At 39.4% G+C, this 26,250-nt stretch overlaps 1 protein-coding gene across 3 annotated transcripts in view; it reads right to left on the reverse strand.

The window, feature by feature from the left end:
- Nucleotides 1–26,250, reverse strand: part of pitx2 (paired-like homeodomain 2) — a 56,476-nt gene that overhangs the window by 5,878 nt on the left and 24,348 nt on the right. The window contains exons 1-2 of one of the 3 annotated variants that reach the window (XM_008421037.2): nt 5,229–5,574; nt 1,333–1,401 (exon numbers count right to left, since the gene is read on the reverse strand). In XM_008421037.2, the coding sequence (XP_008419259.1) occupies nt 1,333–1,378 (46 nt within the window). In that variant the 5' untranslated portion in view covers nt 1,379–1,401; nt 5,229–5,574. Of the gene's footprint in view, nt 1–1,332; nt 1,402–3,555; nt 4,560–5,228; nt 5,575–26,250 lie in introns of those variants that run through there. The other 2 variants (XM_008421036.2, XM_008421038.2) reach the window with 2 other exon arrangements.

The raw sequence follows: 26,250 nt of genomic DNA on the forward strand, positions 1-26,250 counted from the left end.
TCACAGAAATAATAATAATAATAATAATAATAATAATAATAATAATAATAATAATAATAATAATAATAATAATACAGCTAACAGTGTGAGGCCATTTTTTCCTCTTCCAGCCATATTGTAATACTAAACTTGAAGTGGATTATCGGTTTCCTCTTCATTTCTACAATCTGAATGCTTTATCTCTCTTCTGCGGATTACTGCGTGCAGTAGGCCTCCGCCATAGAGGGCCATTAATTAGCAATTCAGTCAATATAGCGGGAGACGACAAGGCTTTTTACATAGGATTAAGAAGACATCAGATTCCACCATTAGCGTATTCCTGCTCACGAATAGGCTTTCATTATACATTTAGTTTTCCCAGGAGCCAATCCACCGAGCGCTGCATATATTACAGGGCGGCACAGATGACGCCCGTCTCCCTGTGATCTGCAGCTCCTGCTCGACAGTTTCTGCGTCTATTAATCATATTATTCCTAATATGCGGTGGTTTGGATGAAGGGATGAATCCAGCAGCCACGTCGATGTTTACCGAGTTGCACAATCAAAGTTATAGTTTGTTCTTTTACAGCTGAATGTGAGTTTCGAATCGAATTAGAGAGCAATGAAATAATTCAATTTTACTGAAATATATATATATTTTTCTCTTTGGAAAATTGTTTCTGTATTCACTGAATACATTGAAAAGTTGACGGGATAAAATTTATTTTACTTACGTTCAAAACTGTAAAAATTAAAAATTGAATGAAATAAACAAAGGGTTGAGAATGAATTCGGCTAAACATTATTTATCCGCTCAAACCAAACGTCGTTATCAACTCAGCCTGCTGTAAAATTAGAAAATGCATCTGACCAGCAGGTGGCGCACTAAGACAAAGAACAATGACCCACAGAGAGGCCAATATGTCTTCACATTTTTTTATCAGACTGATAAAATGGACAGAAAAAAAATATTTACCTGCACTATTTTTCATTTTATCAGAAAAAAAGATAATATTTGATCGACGTCACGTTGACGTAATTAGAGAAGGAGTTTGTTTCTCGATCATAAGAATGAATTGAGATAATGACTAAATGTCCTTTTTAATAATAATAATAATAATAATAATAATAATAATAATAATAATAATTAATTATAATAATAATAATAATAATAATTATTATTATTATTATTATTATTATTATTATTATTATTATTATTATTATTATTATTATTATAACCGGTGTGATTTTTAAGAAGTTTAATTAATTGAGGATGGTAATATTAAATGTCTGAATGGATTACTTTTCTCTTTTCTTCGCTGTTTTTAAATGAATAAACTTGAGGAGACTCACCTATTTGTGCGCAGGTGGTGGCCAGTTTGCGGCAGTGGGACTCCATTGTGGCGCTGTGAGGTCACTGTTCTGCAATTTAGATACACACAAAATATTCAGTTAGTTTGACTACAAGCTAAAAACGTTTAATGTTTTAGTTTCCCATAATAACAGTGATGTCTTCAGATAATTCTCTGAAACAGTTTAAAATTTTACCAAAAAAATAATAGAGAAATAATTAACATAAAAAAAAATCAAGCTTGAAAAATCAGGAAATAAAGACATGGTGCTATTTAATTTAAGAGGGTAAAAATCAGTGGTGTCTGTCAGTCAAATACTTCTAATGAGTTTTTCTGGTAAAATTTTGTTATAGAACTTTTTTTGAAGCGTGTCAGAAATTACAGCTGCATTAAGACAATAATTGTGACGCCCTCCTTCCTCACTTGCTGTCGACAGATTTCCGATTGTTTTACTGCATTGTCTGATTTCTGTGGCGGGTAAAACGCGTCGTGTTTTGCCTGAGCCTCCACGCGTGTTTTGCTGCTGTCTGCTGCAGTTGGAAGTGGAGTGATTCCGTGGTAAAATCACGGGATTAGAGTCTGATTGAGATGTCTGTCGGTGGGATATTACAAAATTCATTATCGCAACCCTCATACTACCTCGATATGAAGTTACACAGATGGGTTTTTATTAGTCCAGGCTCACACTGTTTGCTTATGATAATTCGAGGCGGGAGGAAATTTGCATGCAGTCATGCTGTTAACCATTTTCCTCACTTCTCCTCCTCACCTGCTCTACATCTTCGCTGCGTTTTTTTTTATTATATTCCCTGTTTTTTATTCAGAGGATGCAGATATTGGAGGTTAAGTTTTACACGGTGTGTAGCTGCGCGACAGTTCTCCAGAAGCCCTTCTCTAGTTTTCAGCAGCAAAATGAAAGAATGGGAGGCCAGGCTGGAAGGTGGAAGGTTACTGCTCGCTGCTCCGCGTTGTCTAATCACAGAGGTTTAATGAGAGATCACTCCAGTATTTTACACACGCAGCAGCCTGGGCTTTTCTGCGGCCTCCGAAGGCAAACCTGGTTTCATTTTATTTAGAAAACTGAGATTTTAATACAGCAAAAATCACATAAATGCTCCCACAAATGATCTGCTTTTTAAAATATTATTTCACAAATTAGCCTTTCCTTTTTCCAGAAAGAAACAACACTACGCAAAAGAAAGAAAATCTAAATTAAATTAATTGTAAATACATTTTAAATACAAAGTAAAGTGGAAAGAAAAGTGAGAAAAATAATTTAATCTTGAAAAAAATGAATACAAATGCACTAAATAATAATAATAATAATAATAATAATAATAATAATAATAATAATAATAATAATAATAATAATAATAATACAATTTAGAGTAATTTAAAGGGTAATAATGCCCTAACCGCCACAGGCCCTTCTTTTTAATATCTCTTTGGGATAAATTGCCCTGTGGGAGCAGTTTAAAGATAGCTGCATCAGCATCGCCATCACCACTTTACTTATTTTCATCCCGTTCATCCATTCATTCTCACTCCGTGGAGCCCGTTTGCTCTCAGCACCAGCAGTTGATGTGAATCAGTGAGTCTCATGGCATCGGGCCCAGTGCAGACAGAAAGCTGGCATCGCCCCACGCAGGCTTTACTCGTGAAATTAACACAGCGTGAGCACGAGGCTGCAGCCATCACCGGCAGGATGAGCCCACTAACCTCCATCATATGGTCCAGACACGGGACTATCAGCGTCATCTCGATTTTTCTATTATTTTATTCTCTTAAGGAACAAAAGTGATGAATTTCCACCTACATCACCTGAATATTTATTAGTAAATCACAACAAGCGGAATTTTACCTGTCGATGTTTTTAGACTCGAGATAGAAGATTTAATTATTCTAAATGTCCGCTGTTTGCCTTCTTTTGGTAGTTTTTGAGTATAAATAAAATAAGATCGCTCTGCATGTTTCACTCTGCGCTCTCCCGTGTTCCAGCTCCCCATCACCGCTATAATAACACCTCATGATCATCCGCCGACCTGTGCGCCAAACCGTGCCCTCACATCCCCCAGTTCTGTTCCTCCAGTCACGGCTTTGAAATAAACATCAGAAAACGCACAAAGTGGAACAAATTCGCTCACTCGCATTAGCTCACATTTCGGTTCTCCTGTTTTTTTTTTTCTTTTTTTACTCAAAGCGCTCCAGCTCCTCCTGTACTCACCAGCTGCGGTCACCGGACGGGACAGGGATTTTTTTTTTCTGTCTCCAAACCGTCGGCGTTTTCTTGTAAAGTGAGGAAATAAATCCCACCGTCCTCAGAAGCCGCGCTCACGGCTCAAACTCGGACAACCTCGAGCTCCAGCGGCGGTGAACTTTCTGTCCGTAATCGTGAGCGTCGCATGGAGGAGCTCCCACACGCCGCGCGTATCCAAAAAAAGAGACGCGGCGCTGCCTTTAGGTTTGTTTCATTTATGCGCATAAATAAGTGTCTGTTTACAGCGCGCGGAGAAAGTGCGAAGGAGGCGCTTTCATCCGAGTCTCCCCTTGGCTCGTCCTCTTCTGTCTTCCTCAACTTTTTTTTTCCTCCCTTGAAAGACGCTCCAAGAGTGGCGCAATTTTTCCAGCTTTTGAGCTCAGAGGGGAACTCGTGTGTTTGTGTGCATGGGTGTGCGCGCGCTCACAAAGGGGTGTGTATGTTTGCGCAGAGCAGAGGGCAACTCTCAACTTTCACCAGCAATCCTGATGCGTCTTTTCAAGAAGGAAGCGGCGATGAAAGCGACTTTTTATCTAAACATTACGGACGTGTAGAACTTTTTATAACTCGTTTTCTTATTAATAAAAGGCCAAACTATTTGTAACTTTGGTAAATTGTGCGCAGAATAAACAAGACGCAACCACAGCTGTCCGCAAACAGTTCAGATATTTTCTCATTTCTGCAACCATTCAATTAAAGACTATTTGATAAGACACAAAAAATCCTTTATAGCTAATTTAATACACCCACAAAACATAATATTTCAAATAAAAGCTGAGAGCGTCGCTTTTATAGAGATGCAGTGGCCTCCTTCTGCGCCAGACAGAGCGCTATCGTGTTGCGGATTTATGTGCGGACGGAGTGAACAGCTGGCTCGGATGCAAATGTTCTTTATGGATCCGTTTCGTTTGATGCAGACTGCATGCGTGTTCCACCCGCATCTCAAGCGAGGCGAACAGACCGGACGCAGGCCTGCGTTAGTCCCCCCGCACCGCACCGCACCGCACCGCCCCCTCACCAGCCCGCCATCCCGGCACATAATCCGTCTTTTACATTTTTAGTCATACTCCCATTAAGCCGGTAATTAATGCGCTCATCCACACGGGAATTTCCACGCAAAAGGGGGACACTGAAGCAAAACGTACGCGCCGTTTCTTCCTCCTCTACAAAAAAAAGAACAAAAAGGAAAAAGAAAGATAAAAAAATCTATAATTAAAATCAAGTAATTGGAAATACATTTAATAAACTACATTTTTTTTAAATAATAATAACAAATTGTAGGAATAAATACAGAATAAAAACATTTTGCGTCAAATGAACGTATTTGCACTACTAAAAGATCCAGTCGGGATTGTTTTAAATATTTTCTAGTCATCTGAGCCTGACCTGCAGTGTGAAATAAGGACAAATTCATGTCAAACACTTTATGTCAAACATCCCGGTTTGTCAGGATTTCACCAATTTCTCAAGGAAAGCCTACCAAACACGCTCAAATGAGAAAAAATGCAAATAAAAGAAGAAAGCATCAGCCCTGCATCACAGAGATTTCTCCACATCACGCCCCGCCTGCAAGTACAGAAGAAAGGGGGAGCGCAGCGTCTGGAGAGGCTTGATGCTTCGGCCGCATGTGCTTCTCTTACCTTCTTACACAAAGAGAGGAAGAAAAAAAGTGAGTGAACAGCCTCCTCTTTCTCACGCAGAAAGATGCAGAGGAATGCCTGAAGTTCAGACAAGGCTGGCGGGTATGAAATCTTTCGCCTCGGGGGCAAACCGGCGGCTTCTTTTCATTTCAAGCGCTTATCGATTTGCCGTTGTCATCTTTGGCGACGCAGAAGGACACTTGAAAGAATTTCTGATGGGGCTGTGATGTGAGAAGCAGGGTGACCTGCTCCGCTGGTGCTCTCTCCTGATTCTTAACGAGCACATCAGCCCGTCTGTGTCAGCGCAGTTTGGACACTTCAACTTTTCCCTCCTCCTGCACACGCTGGAGAGGATTTCAAAACACTCTCTGCAGCTTTTTATGTATATCAGCACGGCATGCGAGCCTGCACTTCAGGGAGGAGAGATGATAGACTACCCAGGCAGTCAGCCGTTAACCGAGCTTCATCTGGGCTCCTTTAAAAACAGGAACTTCTCTCTTTGAATTCACAAAACTCAGCAGTTGGTTCCATTTCTTACATGCAAAAAGTTCAAATTGTTATTACATTTATGCTGTTTAGATGTTGTAAATGCACCTCAATGTAAAATATTTTATTTATTAGAGTCACAATTTAAAAATGTAAAAGCTTGCCTGCATTGTTGGCTCTGGTGTTTCAACCCATAGATTCTCTGTGGTTCGGGTTTCGGTGCAACTAACCTCTGCTCATCTTTTTCTACCAGACTTTTTCCTTCCACACAACTTTCAACTGGAATGCTTGTAATGACCCTCAGTGGTTGCTGAACATCTTTTAAATTGGATGTAAACGATTGCAAAGGCCTTAACATAGCCATAATATTCTGTATTAAAATCATTTTGTTGTAGTTATTATTTCATTTTGACCTTTACAGTAAAGTTGTAATTTATTGAGATGCTCCTGTATGTGTGCAGATTTCTAACCAGAAGGCCTGAAATCACTCCCATGCATCGCTGTAATTATTGCAGACTTTAGTCTCATTTCTTCTTTGTTGAATCACCATAATGTGCAGCTGCTTTGAGTAATAAACTCTGACACAGGAGTGAATTTGTCTCATTTAATTTCCTCACAGGGTAGTTTGTTTCTCCTCGTATCCCTCTCCCATCGTTGCATCCTGAACGTGTCTTCATGGATAACTCATATTACAGTCAAATCACAAAGGAACGCCTCTGTAATTTCTTCCTTCAGCAGTTATTTTTGAATAAATTCACATATTCCCATGGCATTATCCCATGTATTGTATTGCATCAGGAAGCTTTAGTAGACATGAAGTGGTTTCATTATTCCGTGTTTGCCTTTGCGTCTGAAAACAGCTTCTTCCTTTCTCTTTCTCTTTTTTCACAGATTTGGCCTAAAACCACATGTAATTTTCACGATGTTCAGTCTGACCAAAATTCTGCGGGTCACGTCGTAAAACTTAAAGTTGTAAGTGTTGTTTCCAAAGCCACAAGGCTTTGAACAGATCCACTAATATGGTAGAAGTCTAATAATGAGCTGAAATTTTGTTTCATTTATGGTTGAGTCTAACTGAAAGGGCGGCTTGTTGGGAAGAAGGAAGGAAGTGAAGGATGACAAGGAGAAGGAAGGGAGTTAGAAAAAGAGACAGATGTCTAAAAAAAAACACAAAACATTCGCTGAGACTTTCTCCTCCAAGTCAGAAACATCCTGTGTGTATTTCCATTTGTCAAGTAGCACTCCAAGAACGTTATTAGTGAAAAAGCTGCCTGTAAATTAACCAAATTAAAAGGGTGGATCTTTGATAGCTCTTGAGCTTGTTGAGCGGCTTTATGCCTGATCCTTGCTATTCCAGCTCTGTCACAGTACCAAAGGGAGATGAGCTGCAGCAACGCTAAGCACTCCAACTCAGCTTGTGGTTTAGAGCGCAGTAAGTAAGGCCTGTAAACGGCTTCCTTTGCTCGCCTCGCTCCTCCTGACATGCCCGGCTAACATGGCGTATATTTAAAAAGTACTCAGCTCTTCGTCTTTGTCTTCTTCTGTAATTATCGCATCGATGGCTACCAAAAGAAATGCAAAGCTGATGTCATTGTGGTCTCAGGCCCCCCGGGCGCTCTCATATTTACTTCCGTGAATGAAGCAGCTTCAGATGATTACAGATTACTCTGATTTAAACTCTGCTCTGTTTTTGTGTGAGGCCTGTCAGCCCTGATGGGTCTATGTCAGCCGTCTCCGCTGCTCTTGACTTTGGACATGACATGGCTTTGGTCAGACATGATGGGAAACGTCCCGGAGACCAGGACGACTTCCATTAGGCTGACCGTTTCCACACAGAGGACCGCGGCGTTTTACGGCGCAGAGGTCGCTCCCAGGGAAAGCAGCTGCTGGTGCATGCATAAACACATGCGACCTCAGCCTTAATCACAGGTGCGAGTGGGCCAATAAATTGCTCCAGCAGGTCTCTGATCAATTACATGAAAAATCAATGGGAAGCTGCCACTAACCTGCCTAAGGGGAAATCGGCCAAGAATGAAATTGGTGTGATAAAATGACTATGATGCCTCTCAGCCCGTCGATAACATGTAAAACAGTTCGGCTACATGCTAACTCTCCCGTCGGCAGAGCTGAGGGGGACGCAGAGGTCACAATCAGCTCCTTTCTAATTGGTCTTCTTCTGCAGAGCAGCAGGATGAGGAGAGGAATGAAACGACCCACAGAGACACACAGAGGACTGATTTCACACCGCAGGAGGAAACAAAAACTTAATGGAGATCTTAAAACAAAAAATGTATGTGTCATGTAATGGTAGTAGGAGAAAGTTAAATGCTTTTAGGTCATATTTAATAGAAAAAGACAGAGCAACTCCTCTCACACATCCTCACATCCAGCTGGTTTCATCAATACATGCAGGAGTTTAGGAAATGTTGCTTTGAGGAAAAAAGAAACCATATGGAATGTTTCTGGAAATACATTTTTCCCAAAAATTTGCCTCTGATTTCCTGCACATTCATCCTCCGTCTATAATCCCTCATAAAAAATATTCACACCCATTAAATCTTTTCACATTTTGTCACTTTGAAATGACAAACTTTGGGATTTTATGCAGCAGACCATCACAAAGTGTTATTGTCTGGCTACTACAGTAGAAGGAAAAGGACGTGTGATTTTCAATGTTCTGTATAAATGAAAATATGAAAAGTCTGGGATGTATTTGTTTTCACTGCTCTCTGATCCAACACTGTGGTCAATCTGCTGGAGTCAGACCTCTACCAGCTGTGAGCATCAATAGACCGAACATTTGACCCATTCCTCTTTACAACAGAACTAAAGCTCAGTCGGATTGGACGGAGAGTGTCAGTTCTACCACAGCTGAACTTTAACTGAGCCGTTGTTTCGACCAGAGGTTCTCCTGGCAACAAATACTTCCACCTGAGTGGATGATCTCTGCAGCTCCTCCTGAGCTACCTTCGGCCTCTTTGCTGCTTCTCTGATTGTCGGTTTGCATGAAAAGACATCATCACTGCTGTTTTTTCATGCAGAAAACTTGTTTTTACATTAACTGTCATGAAAGTCTGTTTCCTTTCAATACTTTTATTTTGAAAGCACACTAAGGTCAGGTCACTTCCTATTCTCAGTCAGATAATAGGAAGATCAGATCAAATTCTGATGCAGACATTTGATTCTGTTGGAGTTTATTTAGGTGTATCAGAATAAAAGGAGTTGGAAACAACTACACACCGACTGTCCAGATTATTGTCGGTAAAAGAGTTTGAACCACACATCACTTTCACCTTGTTTTGGTTTTCTACATATAATCCCAATAGCAGATAGAAACATAACAGGACGTGTGAAACAAAAACATCTGTTTTTTCCATTTAAACCTGTAGGGACTGTTAGATTCAGTGGTTTAAAACTCTGTTTGCATCCAGTTCAACAGAATTCAGGTCGTATGTTTGACCTGAAGTCATTGTAGCTTAACTGCCAGACTATCCAAAAAATATCATGTCTAACAAAAAATTTAAATCCACAGTTATGTTTTAGATTTATAAGATGCGTTTGGGTGCTATTTCTTTGAGAGTGCTATTATGAAAACATAATAAACTATAAATCTGCGTCTGTCCCCAGAGCTTCCAGGCTTCTCAGGTTCTTCTGCCTGCAGGGAGAAGTGAGACACGCGTTGAGGCGCCCCTCCTTCATGACGTTTAGATGTTCAACAGCCAAATGAAGACAGATCCATTCAGTCTGGCTTTCACTTCGAGTTATTAGCACTTATAGTTTATTATTTCATTCTTGTTTTAGCTACACCTGGATTCTTTATTCGTTTTTTATTGTGACATTGCTGTTTTTACTGTACTTATGTTTACTATGTAAAGTCTTAACTTTGCTGTTTGTAAACATTTTATTTATCTTATCTCCTGAACTTTAGATTTCATATTTCTTGCATTCCCACAGTTTCTACTCTATAATGTTAATTGATTTCTCTCTCTTTTATTCTTAATTCTTTTAACTATCCATAAATATTGCTCTATCTGATCACATGACTTTTTCATCATTTTGATCTTTATATTGTGGATCTCTAGTCATTAAATGTCTTTGTTTTTTTACCTGTAAAACATTTTGTTTCACCTGACTGTAAGAAATGTGCTTTATAAAGTTTAATTGATCAACTGATTACAATTAATTTGTTTTGTATTGTAAAATGAATGTGAGACATAACAAGGGCAGTGATTTTGGATCTCCAGTCAGACACATTAATTACTAAACAGACCCAGAAAGTGATCAAATGTTTTTCTCCGACTGTATTATTGAATGCACATTTTTTCCCTTTAGTACTGTCATAATAAAATCAATAAGCACCAACTTCTTTGAAATTTTCTGTGGTTTTCTGAATAAAAAATCATCTACAAATCAGCAAACATGACCTTGACCGGTCAAATTGTCTTGTTCATAGATGATAGCCATGCACTTAGTCTTGCAAATCTTTGGAGGATCTACCTGTTTATAATCGACAACTACAAAAAAGCTAATAGATTAAAAAGGTTGGACTGAACAAAAAATATGAGACAGATGTTAGAAACTCGCACAAGAAATTAGATAAATCTGATGCGGATGCGACAAGGATTAAAAGAAGATGGAAGAAGCAACAGAAGCGAGCAGGAGGGAGGGTGGGTACGACGTGGCTAATCTGTAATCAGGATGCTGGTCCCATGTCACGTGTCGCCATTAGTTCCAGTCTTTCATGCTCGTCTGTCCGTTTCACGGAGCCACACCGCTTGGCTGCACTGCATGCAGTTTTCCACCGCAGCCGGTGCAACAGCTACACTAGCAGTGACCCCAGAGACGGGCCTGGGTCAACATCCATCCATGCTGCACATCTCAGTGTCACTTTCCAAACTTCATAGACTGTAAGTGTGACAGATTTCAAGAAACAACGGTGTAGCTGTTAATCCTGGTGGCCATGTGGAGGAGGTTTCATGCAGACCTCTGCAGCTCTTTGGCCTCTTCCCTCAAATCTGTGCTTCAGGTTTAATCCAAAGAGAGAGGGAGGTGTGTGTGGATGCTCAGGTTTCTTCATGGTGGATGTGTCTGAGTGTGTGTGTGTGTGTGTGCAGGGTTTCCTGTGTGAGCGTGGAGGAGCAGGAGGGAGGGGGAGCGAGGCTGTGCGTGAATGAGGAGGGTGGGGGTGTCTAATCCAGTCCCAGTGTGAAACTGTTGACATTTGTTCTTTTTTTCCCTTCATTATGTGACTGGGGCTGTTTTGCGCTGGATTAGCTACAAATCTCCCATGCAGCACATTCAGCATGCCACTAGTAGTTTAACTTCATTAATAATGGATGAAGAGATTGTAATCCAGGAGTAAGAGAGCATGCAGGAAACCGTACAGAGGGAGAGAGGCAGACGGGGACAGGGAGGGCAACCCCGTCATGAAGTCAGGCTTTTTCCCCAAAACAGATCACTGATGATGGCTGCTGAGGTAGAATTTTACCTTAGTGATCCTAAAAATGTGAAATGTTGTTGAGCCATCCAATAAAAGGGAGAGGGGACCAGGACTCCAGAAGTCTCTGTGGTGCATATGCTAGTATCTTTCATTGATTGTGTTTACTCAAGCTTCTTATTGCAGACTACTATGGAAGTCCGGGGGACACACCCTGACCTAACATCAGGATAAGAGGGATTAAAGGAATACATATTCACAATTTTTGTCTCTGCTGCCAGCTTTGATTTCCCCAAACACAATGAGTTTCTGGACTGAGCACAGTGAGGGCCAGCGGCCTCTAAACGGTACAGAGCCTGAAGGTTTTGGGTCCTGCATGTTTTAACTCAGAAACTGAAGAAAAAACTAAACAGTCAAAATGCTGAATGTATAGAAATAAGTCAAGAATATCTGCTGCAGCTTTGGCTGCTTTGCAATAAAAAACAAATGGGCTACAGCAAATAATGCATTTTGGCTCATGGTGGATCAGAAATCATTTGACCTTTGACCTGTGGTCCAACACTTGGATTTTTAAAATTTTGGAAATTATGCAATAATTCTACAGAAAAACAAGGAAATATTCTCATCAGATCTTTAAAGAATTATATGTTTATGTCTGCATAAATGTGTTGTAATGTTGTAAGTTGCTGTGGTAGGGACATTCCCCAATCAATTTAAATAATATTTTTTGGACGTTAATATCAAAAGTTTGGAGAACCAAATAGAACTAATGATGAGAGCAGCATAGGTAGACAGGAATCTGTGTAAAGACATTTTTACATTTTCTAGAACCGCCCTTTGCTGCAATCGCAGCGGCAAATCTGTTGGAATATCTCTCTACCTGCTCTGGACATCTAAAGGAGGACTTCTTGGGTATTCTTTATGAAAAAGCTCAAGAGTAATCAAACTGTATGGAGAACATTAATTTCTTATTAAGAAAATAATTTCATTATCCACAGACAAACATCTCTGTGGATTTCTCCAGAGTTCCCATGAGCCTTTCTGATGGTTCTCTGTTGACTTTTGCTCCGACTCCCTGTCAGTTCTGTCAGTCTTGGTATAATAAGCTGCGTTTTTCCAAAATACTCCTATAAAATTCAAGGTCTCCAGATATTTCTACTAGTACATTACTTGTTTTTTTTAAAAATATGCATATTTTTATTGTAAATCACAGATTTTTTTTTCTTTTACAAAATTCAAAGTTTACTTCAATCTCTCAAATAAGTATTATTTGATGTTTTGATTTATATTACATTTTTGGTTTTATGTTATTTTATTGTTGGTATCTGACCATCTTTTGATGTCTTTTTAATGACTTTTCTTTTTACAGTGTATGTCTATATTTCTGATCAAAGCATGCCACACTTTTTTCAGATTATTTTCAGTAAAGAAAAGGCAAATGTTTAGCTTCCTACTTCACAATTATGCACTACTTTATGCTGATCTATGACAAAATACCCCAATAAAATAGGTTACCGTTTTAAGTTGTGACACGGAGCCAGACAATTTAAAGTCTAACATCCTGAAAGTGATTTTCTTTCCTTGTTCTCACCTTTTTTTTCAGCTTTTATAAAAACCCACAGTGCAGTTTATATAGCAAACATGCAAACCGCTGGCAGTGAACACTGACAATAACTTGCCATGTTGTTCCTCTCAGGCAGCCAGAGACATTTTATTATATTCAGTGAAGTCTCTTGCACATGCACAAATAAACATGGCAGGTTGTTAACTGGGATTTAGGTTTGATACTGTAGGCATGTGGGAAGACACCAGTGAGTAGTAACTGTTCAGTCATGTGTTTGAATGGCAAACGACTGTGTGCTGCCTTTAAGGAACAACTGACGCTGGATTACAGAACCGGAGGAGCTTTATGAAGACGTGAAGAAATTAAGGCAAACATTTTGCAGGTGTTTAGTTGTGACTACTATCACACAAGTTTACATATTGACAGAAATATTCATTTAAACAATATCTAAAATGAATCACTACAAAAGAAAACGTGGATAAACAGTCAGGCAGAGCAGGGTGACTGAACTCTTTAGTGTTTCAATGACTGGTAGGAGAAGTTTTACTGTGCAGAAAAAGGCTTTCAGACTTCAGACCCCACATCAACAAAACCCTGTAGCTTCAGGGCTGTCATCATTTCAGCAGATGTTTTTTTTTACAAGAAAGAAAATAATAAGGTTTTATTCACTAAATGGCTGAAAAGACAACAGCACCAACTCCTCAATAGAAGCAGATGTTCTGTAATTTGGCACAGTAACGGTAATAATAGCCCACAGTGCTCCTGAAAAGCACCTGTCCGTGAACTTCCAGGTTCAGTTGAACAGAAATCATGTTTGTTCTTGTCTGTCTAACAGAAAGAGCTCCAGGGTTACTTCTTTTCATAACGGAGAGTGGCATTACCCTGTTGGGTAACAATTAATCAAAGCGTATGCCTGCTCATATTCAAAGATCAAAGAAACACTTGATTTAATTAGAAAGGATTAATTAAAAAGATTAAAGGAGGTTGATTGCATCACTTTTCAATGGCCTCAAAGAAAAATACTGAAAACAATCAAAACTGCAGCAGACATGAGCAGCCGTGACACCTCTGAGGTTCTTCAGGCTGTGACTGCAGGTTTTAAGATCCTTCCCTCATATATGATCCCTACAGAGCTTTAAAATCACATTTTGCTGCATTCAGGGAACCAAAAAGGTGTAGGAAACCCAAGCCTCTGTCTCAGAATCACACAAACTGGCTGTTTGGTAGTGAAGGATTGGCTAAAAATGCAATTCAAAATTAAAGCTGTAAATTAAACAGTGACTTCTGTTATTTGAGACGGATTCAAATCGATAGGATTAAAAAAGTGTAACACAAGTAAAACACATCATATCCTGTTTCCTTAAGTAGTTCCTGTTTAAATCAGAAGTTGAGGCCGAGCCACGCCCACATGCTCTGTTAAATACTTAGTTTTAGTTAGTAATCCCTCAGGAATGTGCATTATTAAATTCATGGTACCGTTTGAAATGTGCAGGAGTGGATGTGCAACAACATCAACATTTTCAATTCAAAATGTATTGAATAACTAGACGTATGAGCTCAGCAATAAAGGTATTTATTGTTTCTAGTCTCTTATTCAAGTTCTTTAAACATTAGATTGTTACAAAATGCTTTTATAGCCATTCAGCTTCAAAGGTTTCAGAAACGCTGATCATTCATGCAGCTTCTTTAGAAAAGTGAACTGTGGACGCTGACATTAGCGTTAGCTGCTACATGTTCAGCACTGAGATGCTATTCTAGGCTTGTATAACTTCACTGATGGGCTAATTCATGTTAGCACAACTTAAACACAGCGAGAGTTTTTTCCAGCGTGGCATCAGATCGGTTTTTGAAGCAGAAATTAACCCCCAGTGGCACGAGAGAAGCGATTTCCTCGCTGTTCCATCGCTGTTGTTTGCAGAAGTTGCTCATCCTTCAGATTTATGGCCGTACCAGAAACGAATGAATACAAAGGTTCCCGTCAGAAATAAAATGTGATTAATTGTGGTACAGTTAAGATGTGATTAATTTATCAAAATTTACACCTAAATACCAAATCTGTTGTTCCTCCTGGTGGGGTTTACATGAGCAGTATTTTACATGACTCCACATGAATCTGATGTGCTGCAGTTTAACAACCTTAAACATAAAACTAATTCCACTCTGATGTGTGTAGTAATTTAGTAAGTTTTCTGAAGTCTTCTGTCTCCGGCGTTTAACTTCATATAAAAAAGGTAAGTAAAACATTTGCTTTTGAAAAAGTTCTTTGGAGCGCCTTTAGTACTTTAGTATAAAAATGTGCATTTCTACATAGCAGCCACGTTTTAGTTGATGTTAGTTAACTCTTTGCTCAAGGGCACAGCAGCTGTTGCTTTCGGTGGCGGTAGGGATGAGCTATCTCAACAAAATGGTTCATCCTGCAGTGAGCAGCCAGGCCGGCCCTTCTTCGGTGACCGTCAGATCATGTAATTAACTGCGGGCTGCTTGTGGCACAGGGAATATAAGGCGGACAGCTTGATGTGTGAGGTGCCACATTGCTGCAAATAAATGCTTAATGGGCTAAGCTTAGGTGATGTCATTGTTCATTGAAAAGACAGTTGCCAGACTCGTAAATAATACTTAAGATTGTTTCCAAGTACGTCCTTTGACGGACATGCCAGCTTGTTCTGGTGTGACGCTGCTGACCTCTGGCATGCTGCGAATGTCACACAAGAGTTTCCACTGTGATGAACCAATGGAAAAGAAACACACTTCAAGAGATGATTCCACCACGTTTTAATACAATTAAAGCACACATAGATAGATAGATAGATAGATAGATAGATAGATAGATAGATAGATAGATAGATAGATAGATAGATAGATAGATAGATAGATAGATAGATAGATANATAGATAGATAGATAGATAGATAGATAGATAGATAGATAGATAGATAGATAGATAGATAGATAGATAGATAGATAGATAGATAGATAGATAGATAAACTTGAGAAGCCATTTGTTGCTTTAAAAACTGACTGATTGTTTTTCATTTTATTAGTCCACCCAAATAAAAAATAAAGAGATTAAAATACATTAATAAAACAACTAATGCTGAACTAACATCTTTAACATCTGTGTATTGGTTAATTATCTTTTTATGACACATGGCTGCAACAGAGAGTCTGATTCTGCCAAACCTCGAACTGGACCAGAAATCAGACACCTTCACTTTCAGCCCTTTGAACTGAAATTCTTGCCACCCTCCAGAATGAGACAGCGCAATAACCTGATCATGAAAGGGCCGTTTGTGTGGCGGCTGCTTCTATGTGATGCATGTGTTAATGATGAGTTCAGCGTTGCATCTGGTCCCGCTGCCTGGGAGGAAGGCCAGCCTGCATGCTGACACCGAGGCTGCGACAAGCGGCCGCTGGACTGCAGCGCATGTGGCGCGTCAGCCAAGGCCACACCAACCCAGGAGCATTTCCCCGCTCTTTCAAATGTTTTCATTAATTGCTGGGCTGTCACGAACTGTGTTTAGTTAACATGAAACACATTTGCACCGACTTGCAAGCCACCCGTGTTGATAGATGTGATCAGAAGAGTTTAAATCTTGCTCCATATCTTTTCAAACGATTTTTCTCCCACCACCCTCAGCTACACATGCCTTCGCCCTGAAGTGGGAGATTAACACGTTTTAAGTATCACAAAGAGTTGTGCTGTGATTTAGTTTCTAAAGTATGGATGAATGATCCCCTTGTTAAACTTTTACAGGGAATTCATTGCCAAGGATGATACAATAGAAACATGCTTGTGTTCAATTAATGAGATTCTTCAATTTTAAACTTTGGACATGAGAAATGTTCCTGATCCTCAGGCTTCCTGGAGCTGGAATACTTTTGCAATCAAAATGCATGAGGTATTAATTGGGGGGAAAAGTTCATGGAGAGAGAGAAAAAAGAGAATTATGGGAATCGAACCAAAGAATTTCTTATATGACAGATAACGGCTGATTTGATGGATCGTGTTGAAGCTCCTCTGGTGTAAAACATGACTTCATTTTGCATGCCGAGTTTCTTTTTTACTTTTGTTTCATATTTTTCAAATTCCATTTTTACAAATATAGTGCAAGCAGGATGTAATTACAAAACCTAATCAGAGTGACTTGCTCACATTGCATTTCTGTGAGACTCTGCAGCTTCCAGACTGTTAAATGTGCAACTTTGACAGAGTTAAAGTATCTAAAACATTATGCATGTAATGTAGTGAAGGATTTGTTATTCACATTTCAGGATGCCCTACAGTTTGATCATCACTGTGGAGACGCCATCACACAGCTGCTTCAACAAATCCTCCGTCACCTGGACAAAGCATGCAGCACTGTGAGGTTCATGTTGTGTGATTGTCAGAAACTCCAGAAGACTCAGGTGGAGCCAGGGACCAAAGAAGCCTGGTTCTGTTCTGGTTCTGTTCTGGTTCTGGCTGTTGAACCTCTGGAGACAACGACGCAAAGATGGATTCTTCATAAAAATTAGAAATTATGTACAATCCTGATCATTCTCTTCTTGAGACAACTTTAAAACAACAGATCGCTTCAGTCAGAGGCTTCTTCAGAACTGCTGTAATACAGACCTCTACAGGAGACCCTTCTTGCACACAGCCATCAGCGCATAATGTCTCTGCTAAACCTTTAATGTTTTTATGTAAAACTAAATTTTGGGTAAAACTACATAAAATTGAGAGTAACTTTTAAATCGAAGTTGGAGCCATTTCCAAACAACTGAGAAAAAACTCCAGAGAACGGCTGAAAACGGACGTTTTAAAGGATTGTCACGTTTACCAAGAAGATGAAATGTTTAGAGGATCTGCTGCCCTTGGGAGGCGGACTTCAAATAATGACTGATAGATATTTCCCACTGGTTTGAGACCAGCAGAGGTTGCCAGGTTGCGTGTCGATGATCCTTGCAAAGAGAACTGTACTGATCCGGTAGGATGTAGAGGCTTGGCCCTTGAAGACCAACCAAGTCTTAACCCCTTCCACGGCGCTCGTTCTGATAACACAGAGCATTCTGATCAGTGGACCTCAGGGGGCAGTTCGAATACCACCAGGTCATTGGGGGGCAATATTAACAGAACCAAGGCTTTGTCACCAAAACCCACTCAAATTCAAGGATCTTTAGTGGGAAACAAATCGATCAGTTCCTGCTCCATAACTGCTCCATGGCCATGTAGAGGAAAACACACCAAGAGAGCATTTCTGTGGACTGATCCCTATTAAACCAGCAACACACAGAAGACATGCGGCTAATTACGCCAAAAACATTACTGGTTAACATTTTTATAATCAGATATATAATCTATATGATCAAACTTCGCAACAACTCAGAAATGCTTTTCCCTGTGTAAAAAAACCACAAATAATATTAAACAATAAAAAAGAAGCTTTTCCTATTTCCTTTTAGCTTCACTTAATGAACACCTGCTGATTTCTCTCCTCACACCCAATTATGTATCCGTCCAGTTATTTCTGCATCCTAAACTCAGACGCTTTTAGAGCGAAGCAACCAAATGTGTGTTTGAATTAAATAAAACAAATATTTTAAGTGAATGCAATGCATAAAAGTATATTTTTTATTTAATACATATTTAATACCATTGGTAAAATGTCTAAAGGCTGCACAAAAACATCATATGTTGATATCTTACAAAAGTAAAACTGACTGCTTTTTTACTTTTTTTTTTTTTTTTTTAGCAAAGTCCAATTTTCTGTTAACTTTTTAAAGAAATGTCTTCTGACCAAAAAGTTCAACTTTTGCTTCACCTGATCTAAGGATCTTATTCCATGAACTTGAAGGAAACTACAAACTGGACGTTTTGGCGTCTTTCTTTTCACTGCTCTTCCATGAAAATGTAGATATGTGGAGTACAATGCTAAAAACCTTGTTGCTTGGGATATTGCTTTAAAACTTTTATTCACATTATATATATATATATATGCACCCATTTTAAATATTAAATTTTAAGTAATAATGAAAACAATACTTGATTTGTGTGAATACTTTCACACGCCATCCTACTGCTACAGTGAGCTACAGGGTTTGGTTTTTTGCTACTACTTGTTAACTGATATCTTTTAGGTCTGGAAATGAAACACAAATTTAAATTTTGACCTGTTGATGATTCTTATTAAAACAAATAAATCTGTAAATGCATCCACGTCTGGTTGATTACTTTTTGTCTTAACCCATAAAGGTCACGATGAAGATAAATGTCAAAAAGAGAGAGACGACTGCCGTACTATAGGTGTGTAAAGGTTAGAATTACTTTACATTTCTTAAATAGTTAATAGTTCTGCGGCAATAAAACATGATGAGACGTTGCCATGGAGACAACATATATGCTTTGGTTTAGCATTTCAGCAGCAGTGGGTATAAACACGCCAACACTGTACATATAAAAACATCTTAAAACACAAGGGAGCAAAAGTCTTCAATGGAGTTTCACTTGACCTCTTCACCAATATCCTCTTCCTCCTCATCTACACCCTCAGGCAACACAAAGCTCTTTTACAAGGTGGGAAGTGAAGCAGATCTGATGCATCAGCTGTAGCCATCAGTCATACTTTGATCAATCGCTGTCACCTGGCCTTGCGCCAACCTCACTCCAGTCGCTCTGCCACACCCTCAGCATGCAGCCCTGAGGAATGCTGGGTAATGAGCGATGGAGAGGGGGCATCCAGGCGTCGGATTACGAGCTATGTTGGGGAGAAAGGAGCGATGTGCCATGTGAGTGACTTTACATTTAACCTCTGCTTTCATCTAAAGGAGCAGTTACAATCAGACGCAACGCTGTAGGAAGAGGAAAAGAAAGTAGAAAATAAAATCTGTATTATTGTTTCTGTTTCCTGTTGATGGTGGCCACTAAGGCTCCACATCAAGGTTTCTGCAAGTTTCACTCAAATTTAAGGCTCTTAAAGGCCTTTTTAAGACCATTGTGACAAAAACATAGAAAAATAAGTTTCTTCATCAGTGGGTTTAATTACTAGGGACGATTAAAGTTTTGAGGATCTTTAGCATTTTAAAATATCAGACAAACACAACACACGCTTGCACAAGACTTAAAGACCTCTTGATGAGCTTTAACAATCGTTCATGATTATTTACAAAAATCCAAAGATAAAAAATGAATTATCTTTTTTTGCTTGGGTTACATATCAGGTGTGTAATGATGCATCCAGTGTGTGAGAGGAGAAGATACACAAGACTGGATCAGAAATGATTTTATCTGCATTTCGGGGGAAGAAGGAATGCACTTTTTTCTTTTTACACATAAACATGTAAAAAAGTTAACAAACTTTTAACAAATCTGTAATTAGTATAAAATAATCAAGTCAGGTTTGATCAGTTCATAAACTGTAATTTTGATGTTTGTGTAATGCCAAAAATCGCTGCATTATAAACATTTGTTGTTGATGCTTTTATTTAAAAAACAGAATATTTTTTTGTTAATCACAAACAGTTTTTAAAATGATCAGTTTGTGTTTCCCAGTCTAACTCATTCAGATTTTGAACTACAGTTGATCAGATGCAGAAATCTGATCAACTACAGTTGATCTACTTTTATGGATTAAATTAATAACAGCATTGTTGCAGTTTTCCATCAGTGCTGTCATTCTGTCAACATTGATTTGTTGTTGTGTCTATATAAAATGATGCCACACTATTATAGCTGTTAAATAAACAATATCTCAGTTGAAACAAATCCTTTAAATGTACTTTTTTTTTCTTCTCCAAAATAGATACGAGTTCAGCAATTTTCATCTCTGCAAGCTGGTACATAAAGGTACTAATTCATCCCTGCAGACTCAGTTGGAAGAGTCAGTTTTTTTGTAGTTGTTGGATTTCTACTCCACAGGTCAGGGGATCTGTAGGCCAGACGATGAGGCCAGTATATTAACTGTTAACTGGTTCATCTATTCATTCCTTACAGTTGGATTAGTTAACAAAATGGCCTCTGAATTCCACTGATTGTTTCATTACGACGCCTTTCACTGCCAGGAGTAAAGTTAAAGCTACGTATCCTTCAACTGGATCCACAATCATCTTATGATTTATACTTATAAAGAAATATTGTTTGGGTTTATTTGCAGTGCATTAAAGATGTGCATTTGCAGATTTGCTGCTTTGCTTTTCCTTATTCCAGGCGTAGCTGCTTTAATTCACCGTGAAGATTTGAGATTTGAGTCCGCAGACTAATAAGTGTCTTTAAATGGCAGCAAATATCACATCATGCCACGGAAGAGATGGAGATCTCGCCATTAATCTGTGCTACAAACAGCAACTGTTGGAGGGGCCACCGTGTGAGATTAAGTCTAAATCCTATTCCTGAAAATTGTTCACAGAGCAAATGGAAATTCCATCAGAAAATTCAGACTCATTTATTATTCATTGTCAACCCCTCGCCACTGCCGCAGTGGAGGTGATGAAAAGTGAAGGCAGGTACGCAAGTATATCATGTGGGACTTTAATATGTTGCAATCAAAAGCAGTGAACTGGAAAAGACAAGGCTTAATATGGTATCAGGTCCTAAGTCCTTACTAATTCAATAACATTATGCCACATATTTATTAGGAATCCCATTTCCCATAAACACATCTGCTAGCTTGGATTTTATTCAACAATACTGAAAACATTCCACAGCTATTTCCTTAAAAAATCATGTAAAAAAACAAGCATACAAACCTTAAGAATATGAAACAGCTCAATCACTTCAAGCCCTTTACATTGTTTTTCATAGCAGCTCACGTTTCTGATACTAAAATCCTTTTGGTCACACCTTCCTAAACAGGACAGTACTAACTTACAAGATAAAGATAAATAAATAGTTTATGTCACCACAGCTTTTTGAAACCACTATATATGCAAAGTCATCATTTATAAATAATCAGATGAATCTGACTAACTTAAATTTGAGCTGCATCATTACTTTCCTCCTGAGTGTGTGATGAACTTCAAGTTCAGCAACATTTGCCTGTTTTCACCTGCCTGGTGCTCACCTAAAATAAATCAGTGTCTTATCTGTTAAAATTCAACCATTCAACAATTTCAATTTCAATTTTAAATCATTTCAGTCTGGTGTTGCATTTTATGTCACTGGATTTCTGTAGAGACCCTCATTTCATTCTCACTCACCTATCGGACCAGAACTAACCTTATTACTCAGGAATGTGTGTTTCCCATACACACCACAGCCTCCAGGTCTCTGCTGTGGATCTCACTGATGTTCAGCCTTTGTGGAAAAAACTAAAAAAAAAAGTGAATCTAGAAGATGGATCCCTTTATATTTCCAAACTTTGACCTTTTGGCAGAATTATTCAAGAGCAACTTTCAGAGACAGACACAGAGACAGTCAGAGCTCCATCTTTTCTGGAACATATTAATAGAAGAATAAAATGCCTTCCTACCAGTTTGATTTGTAGTTAAGGGTTAACCCCTTGAATGTCTTTCTGTGGCTCTTGAGAATTTGAAACCCCGGTACTGAGTGATTGTTTCAATGTAAATGGGCCATGAAAGTCCCTCCATAACTTTTCTTGAGGGTCCTGTCATGCTTTATTACACACTCCAAAAATCAACTCTTGGTTTTCAAGTGTTCATATTGAAGTTAAAAACATGTTTTATTCTGAAGTCATGAGGTAGCAAAGTAACAAATCAAACCACAGATTTGGGAATATTCTTCTATGAGTCACAAGATGAGGGAGACCCTGTGTCAACATGATATCAGCTTGTTGTGACAGTGGGGCTTCTGCGTGCACAAACACACGGCTCAGTTCAAGAGTATAACTGTGGCCAGAACAGTGTTGACACCTCCAGCTGTCTCCAGGGTTGGAATAAAGATCTGACACCCGCAGCGGTCCGCTGTAGACACCAGCTGGGCCTGGAGCCAGAGAAAATGTCTTTCACCTCCTCTATCAACGCCAGCGTTCTCTCTCCTGCACACTCACAAGTCTATTTTACCTTCCTCCACTCCCTTTAACCTTTCTTTTTATCTCTGTCTTCCTCTTTATTCATTGCTCCGCTCTCTTTGTGAGTCTCTCCAAGGCATCCACCTCCTAATCCCTCCCTCCCTACCATCCCTCATTCGTCCTTCTCCCACTTGCAAAACCTTTCCAGTGACACAACGCTAAGATTCTGCCAACTTTTCTTCCCTCCTTGAACAACATCTCTGTGGTACAGTAGCTCTTCAGTCTGCTGATGACTTCATACAGCCTCTCTTAGCACGGGTGGCATTTAACACAAGCAGAGAATGAATGACTCATAAGTGCTGGGTGGCGCAAGTAATGCAAAAGATGCAACAATAGGAAAATACCATTGCTACTACATATACATACATATATATACAAGGACAAAATTGATTGTTGGCGCCCCTCTGTTAATGAATGCAATGCCAACAATGGCCAATGAAATGGACAAAAGTAAGAATTCTTTAAAATGAACTGAAAATGAACTGAAGAATACCAGACATTGCTTTTGAATTTTGGTTCAACAAAACCTTACAAAAAACCCCCCCAAAAACTACCGAAACAGGCCATGACAGAGATGGTGGTCCTGTTACGTCACATTTCACTAACTGACATGAAACATCGACATGTTGATGCGTCTCAAAGGTTTTAATGATGGCGTTTGACGAAATGTTTATCGTTTGTTTCACAGTTGGTGACTGTATGATGTTTTTATGATGTAAAGCTCTTCAAACTGCCTTTTTACTGAAATGTGCTGCACAAATAAGCATGAAATGAATAGAACTGCCAATGAGACTTCTTCACCTGTCCACAGGTGTTTTGTCCACCTCCTTATGGGAAAACTGCTCCACTTGTGTCAGGTTTGAAGGTTGTTTCAACTCCTTCCACATGTTCAGTAGGATTTATTTCAGAGCTCATAGAAGCGTTTTAGGTGTTTTTAGCTGTTTTGGGTCATTGTCCTGCCATAACCTGCACAGATTCCAGACACCCTGAGTCTGATGCAACCAAACAGCCCAGAACATAACGCAGCCTCCTCTATATTTCACAGTAGGGAATGGTCTCCAGCGGCATTGTGCTGTGTGTGCCACTTAACCTGTTCAGTTTAACACAATTTCTAATATGGAATATATATGTTTTGCATTGGCATTTGGTTTTAATGTTGAGGGTCAGAAGTGGTGTTTCAATGAGCTGCTGAAATCACAGCGCCACATAGTGGCCTGGCATGACAACTAAAGCAGCTTCAAGATGTCTTCACGATCTCGACTAAACGTGGATCTTTTCCACCGTCAACATCCGATAGAGCGTAAGTTTTCAGACAGCGGTCTCATGTAAACATAGTCTTAGAAGTTCAGTTAACCTGTTAGTCATAATTGGACTGTAGGAGGAAGTCAGAGTACCAGGAGAGAGCCCAACACGGACAGGGAAAACATGCAAAATCCATTTGGATTCAAACTCAGGATCTTCATGTTGCAAGGCAACAGTGCTGCCAACTGCAGGCTGCTTTGAAAACCACGTCTAATTTTCCTTTCTTTTCACAACTTTGTATTACTTTCTACTGATCAGTCATAAAATCCAAACACAGCGTTTAGAAGATGATCCAAATGGTTCACCCAGTGAAAGTTTGAAATATCAGGATGTTGAAAAGTGAAAAACCCTATAAAATATTGTCATTTTAAGCCCATATGTTGATTCTTACATGATAACTGTGAGGAAAACTTGTCAGGTCAAGGAGATTTGAACTTCCTAAGTATTTTAAGGCATCTCTCAGTGCCTGCTTACAGAGCGCCACCCTGACCCTCGGACTGCAAAGACCTCTGAGCATTTCAGAAAGTGAACAAGTTGCAAAGACTTAAGACACTTTGACAGGACGACACCACATTTAAAGCTAACAGGTTGGTCACTTTAGCCGTGAGGACTTCTGTGGGAGAAGTTGAGCAACCACAAAATTAGAGCCTTTCCCATTCTAGGTTTACTGTATTCTCCAGATAAGAACATTTCTTTCAGCATGTTCAGCATCTGAGCCATTAAGGGACATTACTACTTAGACTCTATGCAAACAAGTGAAAACTGCTGTAACTTACAAGCAATTTTTCTGTCAGTGTAAATGATAAAGACTTTAAAATGATATTAAGATGTCTCCCAGGCTAGTTTTGTTGTTGATAACCTTGATTGCATTAAAATTAGAAGACAGCAATTGTGCAACATCAGGCGCAGAGGTTCAGAAAGCTCCATCGGGTTTGATTAGAGCTTCAAAAGGGTGCGGAGAGGGAGAGGAATGCCTTCAGATTTCATTTGGAGCAAAAGTGCTGATGTGGTGGTAAGCGGATGCAGACGAAAAGCTGCAGAAAAGAGTGAAATAATCATCGCAGTCTTGACGTGGTTTCAGACGGATTCTTGTGGCCACACGGCTGTGTGTTACAGGAGCAATTCCCAGCTTCGAACTGCTTTCCCCAAATGTTTTCCTTTTGCTGCTCTTCCACTTGTGTTTTATAGGTCTCGTATTCTCAGACTTAAAACAGCGTTTAGAGACCCGAAATTTGACGGCATATGGAGGAATTACTGAAATTACTGCACAGCTTGTCTGGAGTTCAGGGGGCTACATGTTAGGTTTTTTTAAAGAATCTAGCAGCTTTAAGCAATTTTAAATTTTAAGAGTGATCACTGCAGAGACTGTAGAAATAGGAGGAAGTTGCCAGCTGTCCATCAGAGAGAACCACAACTTAGTGTAAATTTTGCGCCGCAGTCATAAAGTCAGAACCTCCCTGGTCATGCAAATCATTTCGGAACCTTTTGACCTGCTTGGCTTTTATTCGAATGAGGGGGAAGAGTCTTCACTTTAAGCCTCTTAGTGACAGGAACCCCAGGCTCTGAGCCAGCAGTTATGACTGATGGAGATGGTTGTCTTCTCAGCTGCCTCTGTACCAACTGAGAGCACAAGCTAAAGATGTAGGGGACAAATATAGAAGGCTATTTCTCACCCAGGGTTGATGGATTACACTAAAGCCAAACTATGTACAGTGCTCAAAGAGGTAACAATGTAACATATTCATATCTGTTATCTCACACAGTTACAGAACCTTTTTTTCTCCACCTTCTCTTTTATTTGGAGCCGTTAAAGGAACAGGTTTCTTCTGCACATGGTGATCATGGAGGGCTATTAAACTGAACGAGACCTGAAGGAAATGATGACAGTAGCCAACGAAGCTGGTGGTGCTTGTTTTGAAGGCTGTCTGCTCTCTACATGTGCAGCCTCCTTGGCAGGGTTTGTGCTCACTGGAGCTGAGTCCAACCAGATGTTTCTCTTTGAGTTGCTGAAACTGATGGAGTTCAGGATGCTGTACTATTTTTCACTGCCCTGACCTCGGTCAGCACAAACTCAATGCATCATTTCAGACTGTCTATTTAGAAATAAGGTGTTCCAGGAATTATTTTTGCTCCACATTCTCCTAGAAAGCAATATTTTTTAAGAGTTGTTGTGGGATTATTCAGCTGTTTGGATCAAAAAAATCAAAGATCATTATGATTTTGACTCAAACAG

Source organism: Poecilia reticulata, linkage group LG10 (genome assembly GCF_000633615.1).
Source record: "Poecilia reticulata strain Guanapo linkage group LG10, Guppy_female_1.0+MT, whole genome shotgun sequence".
Taxonomy (NCBI): Eukaryota; Metazoa; Chordata; class Actinopteri; order Cyprinodontiformes; family Poeciliidae; genus Poecilia; species Poecilia reticulata.